The following is a 17,913-nucleotide window of genomic DNA, read 5'->3' as shown; positions in this document are numbered from 1 at the left end:
ACGCGAGTGCTTAAGAAATAGCTGAGCGCAGCGCAACAATATCATTGTAAAGGGTCTGGGGTCCGCTGGACCCCGGGTGGCATTTAAGGGTTAAAAGTCTTAAAAATAAAGAAACGGATAAGAAATATATGCAAGATATATATATAGGAAAGATAACGTATAAATATGGGAATTTTAATCGTAGTCAGTTTTTACACACTTTGCATACATTTTACTATCAATTCTACTTTTTGCGATCCATGTGAAAAATAATCACGTGGTATAGTAGTAAAATGAAACTTGAACGTAACAGCCGCGACCATTGTCACTTTTTGTTATTAATTACCTCCAAAGACCACCGAGTGAATCGCCCCGAGCCTGGCAGTGGCGAGAATCGCAATTATAGTCTCGGGGATCAGCGGCATGTATATAATCACCCTGTCCCCTTTGCGCACACCCAGATCGCCAACGCGCCCGCCAACACGGACGTCTTTTCCAAGAGCTCGTTGTACGTCACTTTGCGTATTAACGACGTTTGAGGGCTGTCGTGGATGAGGGCGGTGTTCTCCCCGTACCCTGCGCGCACGTGGCGGTCCACCGCGTTGTAACAAGCGTTCAGTTCACCGCCGACAAACCTGCGTGAAAGATAAGCGAGCTTTCCGTAGCCCTTTTCGCAGTCACGAGTGCTCCCACGAGGCCATTATATAGAGAGATTTCATTCTATTAACTGTTTCTCTCCGCAAAGCTCTCTGTGGCGTAAAGCGTCTAATATCTATACTTAAATATCGTTTCGCGTAACGCATGATTTCGAAGCTACATTCTTCAATCTGGAATAGATTTTTCTCTGAGAAAAAATCCGATTTTCGATAACTCTTTAACTCTTTAAGGACGGGTATTTTAAACGAGCCTTATCGCAAAAAGAGGAAAAATTAACTATTTATGCAAACAAAATTTTAATCAGAATTGGAACTTTTTGAAAGCCTTTATTCATTGCAGTGGGAATAAAAAAAATTGATTAATTTTGACAGAATTACGATTAGAGTTACGATTCTTTTCATGATTCTTTTCGAGATACCATGTCGTGAACGGCTTGTTGGAATTGTCCAAACCTTATCCCAAGGTTTACTCCAGTCAATACAGCCGGCAACCTCGCCCCAAAACTCTCCCGGATACTCCAATGACTTCTTATATGCTTCTTCATACGCAGAGCATTCGTTCCAATGCGGGTTTATAATATAATCTGCAAGAACACAGTAATTAAGACGGCGATGGCTTACCTCTTCGTCACAAGCACAAAGCACGACTGACGGCTGCCTCCGACCTTTGACGAAACTTGACTTCTCGGAAATTATCATTAATTACGTTACAACGAAATATGCAAGGAACTTTATCGAAAATGGTACCTATCTTGACAAACAAGAAACATTGTCCCGTGAGCTCCGCATTAATACTGCGTTGCAACACAACGAATTTGTATTATATATCTTATAATTTTCCATTTGAAGGGATTTTGTAGTACGTTTCATAATACTATTCATCTTCCATAAAAAAATGTTATTGCAAAAATTATTGTTGATAACAGGAAAACATGTAGGATAATGTATTGTAAAACTTTGGTTAATTGATATTATCATGAAAAATACAGGATTTTTATTAAAAAATATTACACATACGTTTTATATTTTGCGAAAGAACTAGTGATAATTAGTCAACTTTTATCTACTTTTATCAACTGTTATCTACAAATTATCATATTTTATTATAATTTATAATTTTAACTGCATACATAGTAAAATAATTTTTGCACAATAAACATAACTGCACATATAAGATTTCTTTCTCATTTTGAAATTTTTCACGTTGGTTTAAATTCAAACATAAAAATATTCGAATCTTTTTCTAATTCTTTAGAACTAGGAAAAGATGACAGCTAGGTAAGTTAAACCAACCCGGGAAAAAAAGATTATATATAATTATATATAAATATATATAAATATATATGATTATATATGATTATATATGAATTTTGTCTCTATATATAAAATTATATATGGGTCCATATATGATTATATATGGACATATATAATTCCAAATATAACTAGATATGAACAATAGATCATATATGCACTCATATATGGATCCATATAAGATTCATATGGAAGTATATATAACCCTATATGATTATATAATATAATTATATATGTTCATATATAATTATATATAATCATATATAATTATATATGATCATATAGAGACAAAATTCATATATAATCATATATATTTATATATAATTATATATAATCTTTTTTTCCCGGGAAAATTAAAATTAGAACGGCCGGTCTTCCGCTAAAAGCTAAATGCTTTAGGATCCTGCAATGGTTCTCCATTAATCGCCGCTATGACCTTATCGCTGTCCAATATCGTGACATGGTTGCCTTCAATGTAATGCACGTCCACCTTGTCTCGCGTGATCTGAAAAGTTTTTTATGCTGTGTTATTAGGTATCGATTACGAGAAATTAAACATCGAACACGTTTGTGAAAAGTACACGGAGGAAGCGTAATACCTTGTGTAAGCCATAATCTTCTTCATTCATGTCGACAAGTTGTGTTGTGGGTTTCAAGAGTGTTATAGGCGATCGTATTCGTTCCAAGGATGACGAGTCGTAATTTCGAAGAGCGAGAATGTGCGTATAAATAGTTTTGCACAAAGTCTTTCTAGTTTCGATCAAAGTTTTATCAGGAAGGTACGAAAGGAAAAGATCTAACTTCTCTTCCCAGGTCTTACATTTCTCGAGATCCAAAAGTAGCTATTAAAAAAAAAAAATTAGTAATAAACGGGATATTGACAACAAGAATATGCTCGAATACGATCGAGAAGTATTTTAGCAGCCAGTAAAATCTACCTTTTCGCTTAAAGTTGATTGCATGGTATCCATGATAGTAAGCAAGATATTATTTTGAAGTTCTTCCTCTGTAGCGGATGGAAGACATTGCTCTAGAGACATTTTCAGCATGTCAGGAGCACCGTCAATTAGCACCAATCGACCACTCAAACCTCGTTTTTCCAATCGTTTCACTAATTCGAGGGCAATTAACGAGCCGAACGAATATGCGACTATAGCAAAACCTCTTTGCTTTTTCGCCTTTGGTAAGATATACTGGAAATTTCAATAAAACGTATGTCATCCCGCATGGACGAGCACTTTTCGATTCAACAAAAGCATTCGTTAAAGGAAATATCGAATAAATATATAATTTTATTTATTATTCATGCTCTTCTGTGTATACGTACTGATAAAAGCATGTCGGCGTATTCCCGTATAGACGTATAGTTACGCCCAGTTTGTGTTAATCCATATTGCAGGGCTGTTGCGATAGGTTCGATCTTCGACGCCAGTGGATTAAATATCTGTCCGCAACCCTGTATACCCGGCAAGAGGAACACTTTGATCTTGCGCGGATTCATCCTAGTTTGTAAATCCATATGGGTCTCGGCAGACAACGCTTCGTTACCCAAAAATATCAACAGTTGAATGCCAGATACCTCGGCTTTCTGTTCATCGGTCTGTTGAGTCTGTGCTTTCACTCGTTCCAACCCCTTATCGCGCATCTCCGCCAGTTTGGCAAAGTTCAGATTGCGGATGTCCTCCGCGGTGAGGAAGACATCGTACTCACGTTCCAGTGCTTGCTTAATCTCCACGGCCATCATCGAGTCCATGCCGAGTTTGGCCAACGACGTATTCTGAGCCACAGTCTTCAAATCTTTCAGACCTGCAAAAGTATCGAGATATGTAATTAAACTTGGTGTATTATCGGTGGTGATGTATATTCTTGAACAATACGACATAATATATCAGCAATTTTATTTGAAAAAATTTTCTGCATTAATTATTAAAATCTACATCTATCTAGTGGGAATAGTAGAAATAAATAATATAAATTATAACATATTTGATTTTTATTCCAGAAAAATATTGATTCTACTAGAAATATACTTAAACGGTTTGTAATTTGAAAACATGGAATTAATATTTTTATCCCTTGCGTTAATGCATATAATTTATAGATTCCTCTCTTTTGATTTTGTTTTAGAAAAGACTATCCTAAAATGACAACAATCTTACCCATTATATTCGCCACGACCTCCATAATGTTGGTGGCTCCATAAGCTGCACCTACACGCTTCTCCACTACCACCATGCTAGACACCACCGGGCGATCCTGCAACAAGAAGTTCTCCAACTTCTCAAGGCAGGACGATACCTTTTGCTGTAAAGTACCGCCAATGACGAGCTCTATGTCGTTGTCCTGCCACTCGGCGACGAGGCCAACTTCACCTATCGCGCCCCATTGAATAGCCAGCCCCGGTAGACCGTTTGCCGCTCTGCGCTCGCAAATTCTCTCCATCACGGAGTTAGCCATGCCGTAATTCGTCTGTCCAGCGTTCCCTCTGCCGCAAGAAACCGAGGAGAAAACTACGAACTGCCGAAGTTGCGGGCACAAACTTCTGGATAGCTCGTTCAGCATCTTCGTAGCCCAAGCTTTCGCCCTGAAACTCTCCTCGAATAACTCCGGCGTTTGATTCGCGCAAATGGCGTCCTTCAGCACCACGGCGAGATTGAAGATTGCGTCCACCGGGGCCTGTTTCTGTGCGGAATTCAGTATAAACTCGCACTCGATGCGACTAGAAGCGTCTGCCCCCGTGATGATAAGCACGTTCACGCCGTAAGATTTCCATAGCTCGACCTTCAAGCGTTGATAACCGTTCTTTATTCCCGTTCTTGATGTCAACACCAAATTTTTAGCGCCTCGGCGTACTAGCCAGTCGGCCAGTTCCAATCCGAAGCCACCTAGTCCACCCAGGATGAGGTAAGTTTTATTACTGTCGCAGTAGTATCGAGGATAAGCGAAAATAGGTTTGTTTTCAAGGACCTTCTTCTCATCGCAAATTTTCAGAAGCACCTATAAAAGATATGTAACATAGTCTTAATTGTTAATTTTCTTTTAGTTTCTCGCAGACTTTGATTTACTCTAGTAATAAATTTAATGCTCTTTTCAAAGCTTGGGAGCATCGTTAGGTGACTATAACATTGCAATAGAACAGCTGACAGCAGTTGGTCGTGTATAGTTACTATTCCCAGTAAACAAAATGTTAGCAATACTTTAGCAATTCCTAACAGATTTGAACATAATATTACAATAGATTGCCGTTAACTGCATTTCTTTTTACCTTGCCTATATGTTTTCCAGCTGCCATATATCTGAAGGCCGTTTCCAATTCATCCTTTTTAAAGACTTTTCTAATGAGCGGTTTGATAGCTCCATTTTTCAGGCCCTCGTTTAGCATACCATGCAGCTTTGTCTTTTCTTCGTCTGTTGTACAAAAAAGATTGTCGAGATGAATTCCGTGGAAACTAATACCTTTCGAGAAGATCATCATTCCCAAGGGATTATTTGCAGCAAGATCAAACTTGCCGATCTCCAGGAAACGACCGCCCTGCGCCAGACAGCGAACCGATGCCTGGAGCTTCTCCTCGGCCAACGAGTTTAATACGATGTCTACCCCGTCGCCATTCGTCTGCTGAAGTATTATTTGCTCGAAGCTGGTGTCGCGCGAATTGCCAATATGATCATCTGGGATCGACGGAAACATCTCGCGAATGAACTTGCGTTTTTCAGGCGTTCCTACAGTGGTGAACACTTCGCAGCATTTATTGAGGGCAAGATGTATCGCCGCCTGACCGATGCCACCAGTACCAGAATGAATGAGCACTTTGTCGCCCTTCTTCATCTTGCCACGCTGATACAGCGCGATATAACATGTTGCGTATACGCATGGCACGGTGGCCGCGTCTTCCAATGACCAATTGTCAGGCACGTACCAGTACAAGCTTCTATCGGCTTTGACGACATTTGTTATACATCTGAAAAAGTATAAATTTATTGATCGTACAAAAATCGAAAATTTCAAGCTCTTGTTAATAAACTTTTGAAAATATGCCGGAACTTAATACTTTCATTGTGTAGTATGTCCTTTTTCTAAATGATGAAAGTATAATAAAAACGATACTTCAATGTATGATTTTACAAATGTAAAGTATACAAATATATTTTTAATAAAATTATTACTTTTGGAAGAAAAGTCCCATCACGCGACGACCAGCGGTATCGATACCAGCATACTCCAAGCCAACTGTGCTTTCGTCGAATCGGTGCGTACGCAATGTGTTATTATTCATAGCGAGTTTTCCTGTGTTCATCATGATATCTTTAAAGTTGAGAGGCGAGTACACTACATAGACCAGATCCTTTTGATTAATATCAGGCTGTATAGAGCCCTGGACCCAACGAAGCGAGCTTAAGTCACCAGGTATCTATATTTCAAAGATATATATTATACAAAAGTGGAGTAATTATATTATATATAATACAATACTATAATATATAATATTATATAACTGCGTATATAAAAGTAACAATAATGTATAAATATATGTGTGTACATACATCTATGCACGATGTTTCAGAATACGATATGTTTTCTTACGTATTACTACATACCATTTGTTCGACATACGCATGACGGACAAGCTTTGGCTGTAGACTCGGTAGCGGTTGATGTCTGTAGGAACCCCATATTTTTTCCGTTCTCAATACGTTGATCGGCAAATCCAGCTGAAGCTGTTCCAAGTATAATGGATTTTGTAGGAAAAATTTAGGAGCTTTGGTATCTTGTATCAATATGCTTCTGATTATTTCTCCGCCTGGTTCCTTTCTCAAGCAATTCACGAAGCCTAGCAAACCGCTTTCCAAGTCTCCCTCGCTGACGAGTATTATCCTCATGTCGGCGGTCTCATTTTCCGCATTCATTAACGAATTCAATTTCTCGAGCCAAGTGAACTCATCGTTGTTAACGTGAATGATTTCGGTTTTTCCGATCAGCTGTTTCTTCTTCTTTAAAAGTATAATAGTCTCTTCGCCAATATTCTTCTCTAGAATCACGTCTAATTGTAAGCCGTGCTTCGAAGATGTCGAAAGATTTTCGGCTTTGAACGATCTTTCTCGTGTCAATACAAAACCGCCGTTTTTCAGTTTCAGTAGGATCTGCTCCAATTGTGTTTTCTTATCTCTTGATAGTAGCCCGATACCGATGGCAAGCATAATATTCTCTTCTTTAGACACATTATTAACGTCCATGGAGATCACATTCGAGAGTAATGATTCATCAAAATGATTAGATGGTGCTGACAGATATACCTTCGGCTGAATTAAAGGCAAGTCACTCAGAATCTCAATAAGTATCGGTGATACTAATTTATCCACTGTCACATTGTCGGAGTCGTCGATCAACTCGATGGTCTTCACATGAATAGCTTGATGATATTCGAGCACGATCTGCGTAGACAATCTGATCGCTTCCTTCAGGGATGTTTGCGCTTTATCGCGATGAGCCACGAATTTATATTCTTCGAGGATTGGGTCGCTAGCTGGCAGTCGGCGAGGTATAGCCGTAGCCTTGACACCACGGATTTCGACTCCCCCTGATAATATGGTTTCCCATTCTTCGTACACGTGTACGGGGAATTCTGCAACGAAAAATTGCAGTATTTATATATGTGTAATTATAATGGTCATATCAGATTTATTAATGTAAGAATTATGATAAGAGTAATAGAGAAAACAATTTATAATTTTTACTTATTTAAACAATTAAATAATTATCGATTATATAATATTATACATAATGTTTCTCATTAAGATTGCGAATTGATATTGCTTATAGTATATGACTTTTTTAAATATATATGTATAAAAAGTGTGGGAAATTAAAAGTTCAGCACGTTATTGAAAAATATTTTACAAAATATTTCTAATTTAAATTTTTTTAAGAGGTGCAAAAAATTATTTTGATCTATACGGAAAAATGAACAAAAGTCATATAAATTATAATGACAACGATTAAAAATTTACTGCTATTTCACGCTATGATTTGAATTAAGAAATGTAGTTAATCTTCTTATGCAAGAACAAACCTCGCGAAATATTTACCAAGTTGAAAAACGAAATGTATAAACTTACGTTTGTCTAGATTTTGGACTTCCTGCTGGTGAAGTTTGGTGTCAATCACGATCTTCTGTATTCTCGTAGGTACGTATAACTTTTTCATTTTTGTTCCAAGAATCATCATCTGTAGCATGTTGTCGAGGAACGTTACCCAATTACCCACCCAAGCAATGTGTCCCTTCTTCCCTGATATAGATGCGCTTTTTAAGGAACGGAAAATGCCTGAATATTGATATCCCCGCAATCTTAGCTCTTTATAAATATCCTTAGTGTTCATAACTTCTTCCTCGTCGTCATCTTCTGGCAAAAGCGCAACAGGTATCTTTTCTTGCGCAGGGTTCTTCACGACTCGAATCAATCCAGTCACAACTGCAGTACTATTTTCCGTTATCTCGAATCTTCCAGTACCTGCAGAAATAATTATCGCGATCAATTAATTAAAATATAATATAAATAATGAGAACAGATGTTTGAATATACAAATGTTTGAATATACAAACTTCAGGCTTGCACAGTTCGAACAATTTAAAATTCAATCTTGAAATTTGGATTTTTCGATTACATGAACATTTCGAGCAGCAACCAAAAAGATTAAATCTTTTAAGATTAAATAGTATATTGTGCACCTCGGGTCGAAAGCTTTTTCAGACTCGTGTGATTGCCGCCCGAGCCGAAAGGCGAGGTGCACACGATATTTTTCACAACACCTCTTTACGGAAATGTTCGACTTTTGAATGCCTTTAGAGTGTATGCATTTGATATTCCATTCGTACAGTTTGTACGCGCGTGTAGTTAAATAGAAAGAGAAAAAGAGAGTGATGCGGGGTCCTTGGGCGAAGCCCTGGTGGGGTCCAGGAGTAAAGCGTCCGGTGGGGTCCAGGGGCGAAACCCCTGGTGAGGGGGTGCGGGGGGCAAAGCCCCCCACATAACACAATATTAAAATGACAATAAAATTTCCAAAAAAATGTAAGAAATATAATTTTTACGCGACGCTATATGCGCATGCGGATTCCGGGCGATTGAGATCCACTACCTTTCTCTCTCGCACAATGTACGTTTCTCTCTCGCACGATGCTCAATTCCCCTTCCATTTATGGCAGCTTTCCAGCAAATGACACAAGTCGACACAAACGTCGTTTTATCTTTTTTTTTTAGGAATGAGTAACAAAGACAAAACGACACTTGTGTCGACTTGTCACTTGCTGGAAAGCTTCCTATATATGTTTTAAGATTTGCCCGTTACTTTACTTTCCGCCCGCTAAACAGGGAGGAAAGTCGTTACTTTCCGCCCTAGGGAGGAAAGTGCTCACTTTCCACCCGCTAAACAGGGAGGAAAGTAACAACTTTCCTCCCTGGCGTGAAATTGGCCACTTTCGCCCCTCTCTACAGGCATGGAAAGTCGGACTTTCCGTGGAGGTGTTGTGAAAAATATTATGCATCCCATATAAGATATAAATAAATGCGATTGTTGCCATGACTTTGCATTGGAACTATAAATTGTTAAATGCAATTGATATGTAAGTTAAGGCATGTCAATAAAATGGCAATGATTGTTAATCACGATAGTACTCTGTTGTTTTGTATGAATAGAAACATTGAGAATACCTTTTTGAACCATCACTGTTAAGTTAATTTCGCCTTCTTTCGGTAGATGGGTAGCACGGATGAAGTTGACATCTTCGAAGATGACCGATAGCTCTGTGTGCCTTTGCCCATGCAACATACCAATACTTTCCCAAACCATAGCAAGGTATCCTATAGCGGGTATTAAATTCTTCCCATCGATAACATGACCGGTCATATATTCATAAATCTCGTCAGCTACCGACAAAGAAACGACTCTCTCACCGGAAGTGATCTTCTTTTGCGTCTTATACGACGTTACGTACCAGTCGTCAGTGTGTTCCCATCTTGAAGGAAATTAAATCATTTATTTCAGTTTATTATGTTAATCTCTCAATAAAACTTAATAGGATTCTCAAAATAATTTTCGTGCAATTTTCCTTAATTTTTCTTGTTAACTGGAACTTCGTAAGAGTAATGACGAAGGACAGTTACATTTTAATACATTAGATGAAAAGAATTCTTGTTTTATTTCAGATAACCAAACATTTTGAATAATTTAGATGATTTCTGCAAACCTACCTAACAGAAGGTGAGATCATTGGCGTACCGCAGCTAACTGGATACTCGATGGGCGGATAGAGACTCGCAATATCCGGTTGTAATCCTGTATTGTAGAGTTTGCCGATTGCTTGCAGGAAAACCTCGACGTTGTCTCTGTGACCGCGCTGGGTGAGCGCGATATTCGTGACTCCCGGGCCGAGAGATCGTCTCAGGATAGCTTGCAGAAGACCGTGGGGTGCGATTTCGATGGTCACGACATCCTTCGGGATCATGCGCGCCGTTTCCTCGAATAGTACAGGACTCAGAAGATTGTTGGTGTGGTATTCGGCGGACGACAACTTGGCAGACGCGGTGGACCATTTATTGCGCGGTACAGACGAGCTCACCCATTTTCGGCTGCGTGGCTTCGGTTGAGGAATCACCTCGTTCAGATAAGCCAGAAGTTTTGGCCCGGCGGGCGCGATGTAACGACTGTGATAGGGTATGTTGCTGCATGGCACTTCCTTCGCGAAGATTTGCTTAGCCTGGTTAAATGTACGTAAACTTAGTTGGAACAAATATGGAAAGTATTGAAAATACTGCTGGGAAATATTTATAATTCGAAAACGTAAATAAAACCACAAGGAAAATGTCATATACGTACACAAATGTCGCGTATATTGTTAGATTTTAATTAACGCGTTGGAAATTGTTTTAGCGTCGCGTTTTGCATTGTTAAAATATCACATTTAAATCCGTTTAAAATAATAAAAATAAATTTGCATACATCTATATTTTTTATCAATACAGATTAGAATTTTTTTTAAAGCAGTAAGTTAGACAATAATAGAACCTGCAATTGGGCGACAAATTCTTTTATTGATTCAGCGGGCCCACTAATGGTGCTACTGTCAGTAGCATTATGACAAGCCACTTCGATATCGGGTGGGCACATATCTTTGATGTCCTCGTAGCCAAGACCAACAGCCGCCATCGAACCGAAAATTACTTTAGTTTCGATGGACGCTAAACCTCTCGAGTACGCTGATAAGATCATTTGTTCGGCGGTGAAGCATCCGTCTGCGTAAGCGCAACCGAGCTCTCCGACGGAGTGACCAATAATATTATCCGGCACGATGCCTACCAATGTGAGGAGATCGACCAGACCAATCTATAAAATTCATATTATATAAGAATACGATGAAAAATAATAAGAAACCTCTCAAATTTAATTAATGATATTACACGCTTAAAATCTTCATTATAAATTCTTAATTAAAATAATGCTAACTAAAGTAATATCTAGTCATTCTAGTCTTAATTTAAAAAAAATTAAATATATATAATTTTTGATATAAGAATATTAATATATTTTATTGTATAATTTATTATTAAATTAATTTAACTTTTGTTAATTATTTAAGTTCTGACATTTTTAATTTTTAAAAAATTTTATTTTTATTATGCCAATGATATCGGGAATGTGTGTCGCATGATAATATACTGCTCACCTGTACTGCCGCGATACCCACAAACGAATGCAAAATATTGTCAAAAGTAGATTTGTCTTTATTTGTCAGTATATCAATGATATCTACACCGCGCGGTCGTAAGACGGCGTCGCATTTTCTAACAGCTTCGGCAAAGACGGGGAATCTCAACAGATCGGTACCTATTTAGAACAATTCAACAAGTCAAATAAACAAAAAGGTATCAGGATAAAATATATCATTTTCATTTTTAGAAATCAAAAAGGATTTAACACGATACGCACCCATGCCAGGCCACTGCGATCCCATACCGGAAAATACGAACCAAATTGGTCTCGTAGCTCCCAAATAATTTTCTGTTTCCTTTGGGATATGCTCTGTTTTTTTCGAGCCGACTATTGTGTAGCCTCGATACAGATGCCCTTGGATATCCTCAGAGTGAATGTCGTGCAGCAGGCGGATATATTCAATATCTACCGGATGTCTCTCGATCTACGAAAAGATAAAAATAAATTTTTCCATGAATCTATAACAAATCCAATCGATAGGGAATGTCTCGATGAACATTTCGCTCTATGTCGATTTTTCTTTAAAGAAATCTGTCGAACTTCGTGTAAGTATATATTTAAAGATATAAATTTTTCAATTTTCCATTATTAATCTATGACTGATATATTTCATTCATTTTCTATGTTTTATATTAATTAATTTTTATATGATCTTTCTCTCAACGTCTTGATTCTTCATCAGTTTTTACTTACATCGTTTAAGAATACTTTAATAGAGTCCTCCGTACGTCCAGATACTGTTACGAGTCTCGGTAAATCATCAGATGGTGCTCCATTGTTGATCTTCTTTTTCGAATAAGATTTCAATACGATGTGGGCATTGGCACCTCCAAAACCGAAGGAATTAATACCCACGTAACCACCATCCCATGGTGTCTGCTCGGTGATGACCTTGATCCTGCCATCTTCGAGAGCTTTCAAACCTTCTCGTGGTCGGTTGTAATGTAAATTAGGTGGAATTATTCCGGTTTCCATTGCTATTATTACCTATGGTAAATGTTGCTTAATGAATTAATATACCATAAACCTAAGCGCTATTTCCTGTTTATTTCTTTCAGTCAAATATTCGAATACTTGCAATATTGGCAACAATTTTAATTAAGATTTAAAAAATTAGGGCTAAATACAATTTATATTTGTTACTATTCGGATAAATCCAACTAGATATTAAGATTCTAGAAAATTTTAAATAAGTAATAAAATTTTTTTCATTTTAAGAGGATTTTGACAAAGTTAAATTCATAAGAGTATATAGAGATTTCTTGCTGTAATGAAAGGAATGTAAAAAAAAATTAGATGCCAACGTCATATCCAAGTACTAACCGTGCCCAACGTTGCTTGACTTCAGTAATCGTACGAGAACAAAGCTATTACAGTATATACATTTGTAGTTCCTGCCTTACTAGCTTAACTACTTGAACAAGAACTGGTACGCAACAACGTGATATAGACGTTGGACGGTTGTTTGTAACAATTTTAGCTAGTTTTAATCCGGAAGAATTAAAGGATTTTAGTGGGAATTATAAATATAATGCCAATTTGCTAGAATTCGAGTACCTGAATAATTAATTCGTCAACTTATCTTATTATCGAAGTATTAATATCTGAAAAGTTCGAATAATTCGAATCTTAATATCCAAAAACTTGAAAACAAAACTGAGAAGTTGAGTCGCCAGCAAATAATTAACAATTAGCACAGGGGTTTTGTTCGACCAAACTTGCAATTTTATTATTAAAAAGACGCTACGTTTCAACCGCAAAATTCGGTCCTTTTAACGTAGCGTCTTTTTAATAATAAAATTGCCAGTTTGGTCGAACAAAACCCCTGTGCTAATTCCAAAAACTTGAATTTATCCAAATCTGTGAATTTGGATTCAAAAGAATTATCTACATTACTTAAGAAATAGAACAGAAAGCTAATCGCTAAATTAAAATTGGGATTTATATAGCTACTTTTTTTGCTAACTCTAAAAGAATTATCCACAACTAAAATAGTTTATCGTCTAAAAATGTAAATCAATATATGTATATAGTATTCCTTTGTCGAAAAATCGAAAAATATTTAATTAACTTTACCCTTCTCGTTTCTAGAGATTTGCAAAAGGATTGTTAACATTGTTAAACATTGTAAACGCGATATTTCTAAAATAAAAAAAAGAGTTACCTTGATAACTTGACACAGACCGCTAGCGGGCTCGGAATGACCCATATTCGACTTAACAGAGCCGATCAACAAAGGCGCAGTTCTCTCTTTGCAGATGACTTTCTCAATCGCGTTGAACTCCTCGGGATCGCCGACTTTAGTGCCGGTACCGTGACATTCTAGATAGGACAGATTGTTCGGCGATAAGCCGCAATCCTCGTAGCACTCTTTCAGCAAGTTGCCCTGCATCAGGCTCGACGGGAACGTGATGCCCTGCTCCTTGTAACCGTCGCAGTTTGTTTTGCCGTAGACCACCGTGGCGTAGATCCGTTTCGCGTTCTTCGCCTTCTGCAGATATATGACGGAAATCGCCTCACTGCGAACAAAGCCATCCGCGTCGGCATCGAACGCTTTGCTGCGACCATCAGGCGACAAAACCCCTGCAATCATCATTACCATAAAATACACGAAAATAATCACCTATTATATTCTCAATTCTTTGTACGGTATTCATTGATTATCTTGAGAACAAAACTTTTTATTAAAAAAATTTTACTTTATCTTTTTGACTTATTATTATAATTGTTATATTATTAATTTTTTATGGGATCACATCCTATATATGTATGATTTATATTATAAATATCAGTAATGTATGCTTCTTACTATTGATACTTTACATATTACTTACATTATTTACATTAGAACTAATAAAAAGAGTCGTATTGCATTTTTAATGCAAAACCGTTTGCACGTAATTACCTAATTAATAATAGTATAATTTTCTTTTTATTTAGGATTCTGCTTACAATCAATATTTACAAGGAAACGTGAGTTCTCTTTTTTTTACGTTGCAACGTAATCAAGGAATCGTACCGAGACGAGAAAATTGCAATGATACGTAGGGATGAAGGCACAGATTCGATCCGCCCACGATAGCGGAGTCGCATTGGCCGTCTTGCAAGCACCGATAAGCGTGCTCCAACGCGACCAAGCTCGAGCTACAGGCGGAATCCAGAGTGTAAGATGGTCCGGTCACTCCTAACCAGTCGCAAATTCTATTTGCCAGCATAGCTCTGCTGCACCCGATAAGTCCTAAGCCATTTACCTAATCATCACAAGAAAATTAAGAATAGAAAATAATTTTTTACTTTAATTGCTAACATCTTCGCCTCCTACATTTTTCTATCCTATTTTTAGCAATAAGCAGGCGAGTAATTATAAATTTTGCAGAAATGTGAAATTTCTGACCTTTGAAATTCCTTTTGCATCCAAATTTAGATTGACAAAGTGAATCCCTATTCTTTTTAACTCGTCTATCTATTGTTACGTAATATACTGACGCGCATTAATACTGACATGATACTAACGTACCTGTAATTTTTCGTAAAACCAGGTCTTTTCAGCTTCTGAGAAACACGCGCCCACAAAAACGCCGGTTCGCGACCCACGCAATTGCTTTGGATTAATTCCCGCATCAACGACGGCTTCGTAAGCATGCTCCAGTAACATTCTGCACATCGGATCCATCGTGTGAGCCTGTTTGAAGTGGACCCCGAAGAACAGGGCGTCGAATTTGCCAATATCGTTAATCTTTCCTGTACGCTGAGGAATATCTGGATGTTCTGTTGGCATTAATAAAAACATAATAAATCATCATGTCCATCCTAAGAGTTTTAATTACGTAAGTAGAATAAAAATAGACACATTTAACTGTAATATATATATATATATATATATATATATATATATATAATTATTATATGTATTATATATATATAGATTAATCTAAGATTTATATGTATCTCTACGTTTTACATATGTTTTAGATAGGAAAATTAACATAAAATTATATGTAAATTTATACATACATATATTATTTGATATTATTTTATAGGAAAAGTATGTAAAACATACTTATCTGCGTAAGAGATTTAACATTTGGTATATATTAATGCTAATAACAATATGTTTATTTATATTTATGGCAATTAAAACTTTTTTATTTATTCTGATCTATTAATCACCTAATTTCCACCGGCGATCATCATCCGTGATCATGTCTACCTTATTTAATAAATTGTTTTTGAACTCTTCCACATTTTTGGATTCCGGAAATCTACCGGCAATACCAGAGATAACGATTTCTTCGCCAGGTTCAGGTGCTTTGCAATTCTTCTTGGTTGATTTCGCCGCAGACATCGTTCTCAGGATTACCTTCTAATTCCGTCAATACAAAGAAAAAAAACAATGTTGCTGAAGTTAGTTGTCGAAATATTATCTCATCAATTGTGAGATTTTTCAATTATTTCACTTATGACAGATATTTATAATTAATTTTGTTATTAATTTTCACTGTATAGAAACTATTTGTATTTATAACGTATTTTATTATAGAGAACTTAACGAGTTCATTAACTGTTTCGGTAACGACTCGCAACTGAAAGACGAGACACACGATTCCGAGGCGACGCCTCCTATTCCCCCACTGCCGCTCGAGACTCAGCGGCCGAGCCGCCGACAGCGCGCTTGACGCTATTCTCCCCCAAATTGTGTTTTTTAATTATTCGGGGACTGAGGAAACTGAATAAAATATCTTACATAACAGATAAACAGAATCATTTTCGGTATATAAGTAATTTATTGTATTAAAAAACGACAATTTGCATTTCTACGTGCAAACAATTATTTTTGAGTCGTTATGACGCTTTGGTTCTCCTCTTGAACAATTATTATTTACATTTCCAAGATCTGCATCTGTTAAATAAGCTATAATATATATCTTATTAGTCCAAGTGATCTAAATCTCGCTTTTATTACACAATTATCTCGCTTTTATAAACACAATTATTTATAATCTGCGTAGAATGACTTGAATAACAGCGTCATATAATGTTAAAGGTGAATAGCGCGCGCGAAGTGCGCGTCTGCAATGTGGTGTCTAGTTGAATAAAAATGAGATGCTTAATGTAAAAGTATCAAAGGTTAAATCAATGTAGAAACGACGAAAACCCATGGTCGAATTGTTACGACGTTGTCGAATAGCCCAACGTTGTCACTTGAATATATATGCAAATGCGCCATTTCATATTGTGTAGACAGTAGATCTTCCATTGTAACTCTGGTACACTGTTTTATTCTGCAATTATATTATTAAAAAACACAATTTGGGGGAGAACTTTGCCATTAGATATAATATAGAAGAGAATATATTGTGGAAAATTAAATAAAGATTAAAAATCATTTTTTTTTTGCCATGTAACAATAATAAATAAAGTCACCTGTAATAAATTTTATTACAAAAATTCCATGCACTAGGAGTGCACTTAATTTCTCTATCAATGGGTTTTTCAAATATGGAGAATTTTCAGAATTCCGGTGGCATCGGTTTCATTCCAAGCGAAGTGAAGAATTCTTCCGCTATTTGGAACATCCTTCTTACATTAACAAAAAGATCTTTTTAAAAAATTATTTCTATTTTATAAATTTACACATAACTATATTATACAATCAGGAATATACCTAATTGGAGTTATACCCTGAATCATCATATCCAAAGTTACATCGAGTTTTCTGCTTGCGGGAAATGGTTGCACTAATTCATAGAGATTTTCCCAATTTTGAGCCCACATGTCCCCTAAAACATACGCCGGTAAAGGTCCATCCTCCCGTATTCTGTCACCGTATCTTTCAATCAGTTTTAATCGCACGTAAGTAAAAAGATTCTTGTAGAGCGGAGTTATGGCTGACATTATCTCCGCTATATTTTGCTGGAAATATTCGTCTTCAAACAATTCTCTCATCTGGTCGCCAGCATCGGCGAAACCTTTCACAAGAAATGCGTTTTATTAGCTTCAATTATATTGAAAAAAATATTATGTTTTAAATATTTTTATGTAGCAAAATAGAATGCCACATTTAGAATTACAGCTTTTCGTACTGTTTAATTTAGCTGCTCGATTTGCCAATTGAACATATCTCAAATATTTATTTTGTATTGAGACAATTCAAATTGCATAGAATAGTGGACACAATTATATGAACTGAAGAAGATACAATGT

The 17,913-nt window shown here is 36.7% G+C and overlaps 1 protein-coding gene across 1 annotated transcript; it reads right to left on the bottom strand.

Moving 5' to 3' along the window:
• Positions 1–1,600: 1,600 nt before the first annotated feature.
• LOC139782648 (fatty acid synthase-like) lies at positions 1,601–16,072 on the bottom strand. The gene is given in 20 exon segments (XM_071721661.1): positions 1,601–2,334; positions 2,337–2,451; positions 2,546–2,788; positions 2,885–3,139; positions 3,274–3,752; positions 4,106–4,943; positions 5,212–5,905; positions 6,111–6,355; positions 6,543–7,567; positions 8,061–8,453; positions 9,651–9,955; positions 10,191–10,696; positions 11,005–11,322; positions 11,663–11,823; positions 11,926–12,133; positions 12,403–12,696; positions 13,874–14,292; positions 14,729–14,960; positions 15,227–15,477; positions 15,880–16,072. Coding segments are annotated over 20 exon segments (7,185 nt in total). The 5' UTR covers positions 16,055–16,072; the 3' UTR covers positions 1,601–2,305.
• Positions 16,073–17,913: the final 1,841 nt, after the last annotated feature.

This window comes from Temnothorax nylanderi, unplaced genomic scaffold (genome assembly GCF_030848795.1).
Source record: "Temnothorax nylanderi isolate EJ_2023f unplaced genomic scaffold, tnyl_v1.0 TNYL_tig0432_pilon, whole genome shotgun sequence".
Classification (NCBI taxonomy): Eukaryota; Metazoa; Arthropoda; class Insecta; order Hymenoptera; family Formicidae; genus Temnothorax; species Temnothorax nylanderi.
This window is presented reverse-complemented; position numbering and strand designations above follow the sequence as displayed.